Consider the following 4,372-nt stretch of genomic DNA (forward strand, 5'->3'; position numbering starts at 1 on the left):
GTGTTCACAGTTTCCTCTTCACTGCAGATTCGTGAAGTTTGGAACTCGTACGAACTCGACCTCGTCAACTATCAGAACAAGTGCCGCCTGATTCGCGGATGGGACGATCTGTTCAACAAAGTCAAGGAGCACATCAACAGCGTGTCTGCCATGAAGCTCTCGCCCTACTACAAGGTACACACACAGAACGAGAGAAACGATGCCTCACAGCAGTTCCTCCGTCACACGTCTCTGTTCTCGGCAGGTGTTCGAGGAGGACGCTCTGAGCTGGGAGGACAAACTCAACCGCATCATGGCTCTGTTTGACGTCTGGATCGACGTGCAGCGCCGCTGGGTTTACCTGGAAGGCATTTTCACAGGAAGCGCAGACATCAAACACCTGCTTCCTGTGGAGACGCAGCGCTTCCAGAGGTCAGCGGCTGACTCCATTACATCAGTGTGCTGAAGAGCGCAGGTGTTAGGCTTTAACATGTGACTCGTTTGATTTCACAGCATCAGCACGGAGTTTCTGGCCCTGATGAAGAAGGTGACCAAGTCTCCTCTGGTCATGGACGTCCTGAACATTCAGGGGGTTCAGAGGTCGCTGGAGAGACTCGCTGACCTGCTGGGAAAGATCCAGAAAGCACTGGGAGAATATCTGGAGAGAGAGCGCTCGTCTTTCCCCAGGTCAGACATTTGGGCTTTACGATATAAGCCATCCAGTGTCCATTAAACATGAGAGCCGATGGGAATGTGTGGGAAATCCAGGAAACTTGTTTAGATCTCTCTTAGCCCTTCATATGATGTGTTAACCAACGATTTTTGAAAGATTTTTAGTTTTTGCAGTGCTATAATGAAAACGAGTTTTAACAATCTGACAAACATGTTGGTTGTGTTGTTTAGTTGGTAAAATAATTGCAGGCCTTATTTCTGTACTCGTATTGTCACGGTTGTCTAAACACTCATCATTTCTGTTTCCCGCAGGTTCTACTTTGTTGGTGATGAAGATCTGCTGGAGATCATCGGCAACAGTAAGAATGTGGCCAAACTGCAGAAACACTTCAAGAAAATGTTCGCTGGAGTTTCGAGCATCCTGCTGAACGAGGACAACACGGAGGTGCTGGGCATCTCGTCCCGAGAGGGAGAGGAGGTACGGCTCGACCCGAGAGAGACTGGGACCTCCGTTATATGCTTGTTTCAGTCAATGATGCAAACTCAGTTTCAGCTGTAAAGCAGCTCTGCAGAAGACATTAGTGTCATTATTCAGATCGAGTCAGTTCAGGTTTTGATCTCGTCTGATAGCGTCAGTGCAGTTAAATCAGTCATATGAGTGATGTCTTCATGTGGGAAACCTCTGGAATGTGCTGTTGTTTTCAGGTGCTCTATAAGACGCCGGTGTCCATCACGGAGCATCCGAAGATCAACGAGTGGCTGACGCTGGTGGAGCGTGAGATGCGGGTGACGCTGGCTAAGCTGCTGGCCGAGTCCGTCACAGAGGTGGGCGCCTTCAACAAGAGCACGGGCATCGACCTGAGCACCTACATCAACTGGATCGACCGATACCAGGTGACCTGTCCTCTGAGACTAACCCAGCATCTGTACACGTCTTCATGAGTGCTTAACCTCTGTCTCCGCCGCGTCCAGGCCCAGCTGGTGGTTCTGTCCACTCAGATCGACTGGTCTGAGAACGTGGAGAGCGCTCTGACCACCATCGGCGGCGGGGAAGACATGGGTCCGCTGCAGGCCGTGCTGGCCAACGTGAAGGCGACGCTCAACCTGCTGGCCGACACGGTTCTGATGGAGCAGCCGCCGCTGCGCAGGAAGAAGCTGGAGCACCTGGTGAGCAGGCAGAGCGCTCTAACAATGAAATGAGCAAAAACAGCAATGCCAGGCTTTCTGTGGGTCTTAAATCAGAGCAGAAAGTCTTAAAATCAAAAGTCATGGCATTACATGTTGCCTTCACTGCAAAAACATTAATGTCTTCCTCAGTATTTTTGCCTTGTTTTCCAGTACGAATATCTTAAAGGGTTAGTTCACCCAAAAATAAAAATTAGGCTGCGTTTCACTCACCCCCGATGCATCCTAGGTGTATATGACTTTCTTCTTTCAGACGAATCCAGTCGGAGTTATATTAAAAATTGTCTTTGATCTTTCAAGCTCTATCGTTGTACTCAGCGGGTGTTGCATTCCTTCAGTCCAAAAGACGTGAAATAAAAAGCACCCTTCCACAAAAAAAAAAGTGTTTCACACAGCTCCGGGGGGTGAACAAAGTCCTCCTGTAGCGAATCGATGCGTTTTTGTAAGAAAAATATCCATATTCAAAACGTAATAATCACTTGAATCTAGCTTGCGCACACTGTTGTACACAGAAGCAGTTCCGGGGGAATTACGTATGAGGTCAGCTTTGCGCATGCGCCGCTCAGAAGTGACGCACGCGGAGAGATCGAAACAAAACAACGGTCACTAATTAGAAGTACAAAACGAGGATTTGTAAAGAAGAATGTCGGAGGATTTCGATATAAGCCAAGAGGAGACTTGTTTTCCTTTTCTAAAGTAAGGAAACTTTGCTTCTTTTGATCCTGTAAACAAACGTTGGTTTTCACGAGACGCACTGGCGCATGCGCAGCGCTGACCCCATACGTCATCCACCCGGAACTGCTTCTGTTTACAACTGTTGACTGACAGACAATTTTTAATATAACTCCGACTGGATTCATCTGAAAGAAGAAAGTCATATACACCTAGGATGCATCGGGGGTGAGTAAAACACAGCCTAATTTTTATTTTTGGCTGAACTAACCCTTTAACATCCTTAAAACAAGATACATTTGCCTGAAATGCAAAATGAAGATATGAAGTCTCGTTTTCTGAGAAATTGAACAAAATTAAGTTTCTGCTTAAAACAAAGACAAATATCTGCCAATGGGGTCAGAAAAATATGTTTTTCCTTTGAGTTAATTGGTTTCTCTGAGCCCACCTTCACATTTATGTTTAGAGAACATAGCGAGGTATGGTGCTCCCGTCAGCTTATTCCTTAAATTGGTCTTAAAAAGGACTTAAAGTCTTACCTTCGTAAAACCTGTGAAATGCAACGGCCAGAGGCATCCTTCTGATGCACACACATAGACGCAGATATTTACTCCGTATGACGAGCTCTGCAGACGTGGTCGTGACTCGCGTGTTTTTCATTCATAGATCACTGAGTTGGTGCACCAGAGAGACGTGACCAGAACTCTGATCAAGAACAAGATCGACAACCCCAAGTCTTTCGAGTGGCTCAGCCAGATGCGCTTCTACTTCGACCCCAAGCAGACCGACGTCCTCCAGCAGCTCTCCATTCAGATGGCCAACGCTAAGTTCAACTACGGCTTTGAGTATCTGGGTGTGCAGGAGAAGCTGGTGCAGACGCCGCTGACCGACCGCTGCTACCTGACCATGACGCAGGCGCTGGAGGCCCGTCTGGGAGGATCGCCCTTCGGTCAGTCTCTGCTTTGCTGCTGGAGTTGAGCACACAGACGTGTGCGCATGAGCTGAATGTGAAGTGTGTGGTTGCTGACGGGCGTTCTTGTTCTGTAGGTCCTGCTGGAACGGGGAAGACCGAGTCTGTCAAAGCTCTGGGTCACCAGCTGGGCCGCTTCGTCCTGGTCTTCAACTGTGACGAGACCTTTGACTTCCAGGTGCGACTGGTGTCACGGGATCGGTGTTGGGGGTCAATAACCGGTGTTTAATCACAGGGTTTGACGGTGTCTTGTGTTGCAGGCGATGGGCCGCATCTTTGTGGGTCTGTGTCAGGTGGGAGCCTGGGGCTGCTTCGACGAGTTCAACCGTCTGGAGGAGCGCATGCTGTCTGCCGTGTCTCAGCAGGTCCAGTACATCCAGGTGGCGCTGAGAGAACACAGCAACCCCAACCGAGACCACAGTACGTGCACGCTATGGGTCAGAACCTCATCATCAGGGCTCGACGCTTACCTTATTCCCAAGGAGCACACGTGCTTGAAATTTTTTAAATGATGTGTTTTAACTTAATAAGGGGATATAAGGAGATCTTTACAAACACAATTATTTAATTTATCAGAATACAGAAAGTACACAAGGTTTTTAAATAATTCCGCTTTAGAATCTATTTAATAGGGTAATTATGTAACTATTTGAAGTCCTATTAAATTGTATGTACATTAGGTATGTGACGGTGTCAAATTTTCACAATAGTCGTTGAAGCTTTCGTCACGGTATATGGTTTTATCACAATATATAATTTAGCAAGTAAAAAAAAATTGTCCTCCTAACAGGTTAAATACATTTATTAAAGATCCTTTACTAAAGAAATACTTTATTTAAAAAAAAATACACAAAAATATAAAGTAAACAAGTGTTTCAAGATTAGAGTGCAAAA

The 4,372-nt window shown here is 46.8% G+C and overlaps 1 protein-coding gene across 1 annotated transcript in view; it reads left to right on the plus strand.

Moving 5' to 3' along the window:
- Positions 1-4,372, plus strand: part of LOC107748244 (cytoplasmic dynein 1 heavy chain 1-like) — a 43,549-nt gene that overhangs the window by 13,971 nt on the left and 25,206 nt on the right. The window contains exons 17-22 of the mRNA XM_016562978.1: positions 964-1,129; positions 1,357-1,545; positions 1,624-1,818; positions 3,175-3,457; positions 3,556-3,656; positions 3,739-3,898. Coding sequence (XP_016418464.1) covers positions 964-1,129; positions 1,357-1,545; positions 1,624-1,818; positions 3,175-3,457; positions 3,556-3,656; positions 3,739-3,898 — 1,094 coding nt within the window. The remainder of the gene's footprint in view (positions 1-963; positions 1,130-1,356; positions 1,546-1,623; positions 1,819-3,174; positions 3,458-3,555; positions 3,657-3,738; positions 3,899-4,372) is intronic.

Source organism: Sinocyclocheilus rhinocerous, unplaced genomic scaffold (assembly GCF_001515625.1).
Source record: "Sinocyclocheilus rhinocerous isolate Xijiao unplaced genomic scaffold, SAMN03320098_v1.1 scaffold740, whole genome shotgun sequence".
Lineage (NCBI taxonomy): Eukaryota > Metazoa > Chordata > Actinopteri > Cypriniformes > Cyprinidae > Sinocyclocheilus > Sinocyclocheilus rhinocerous.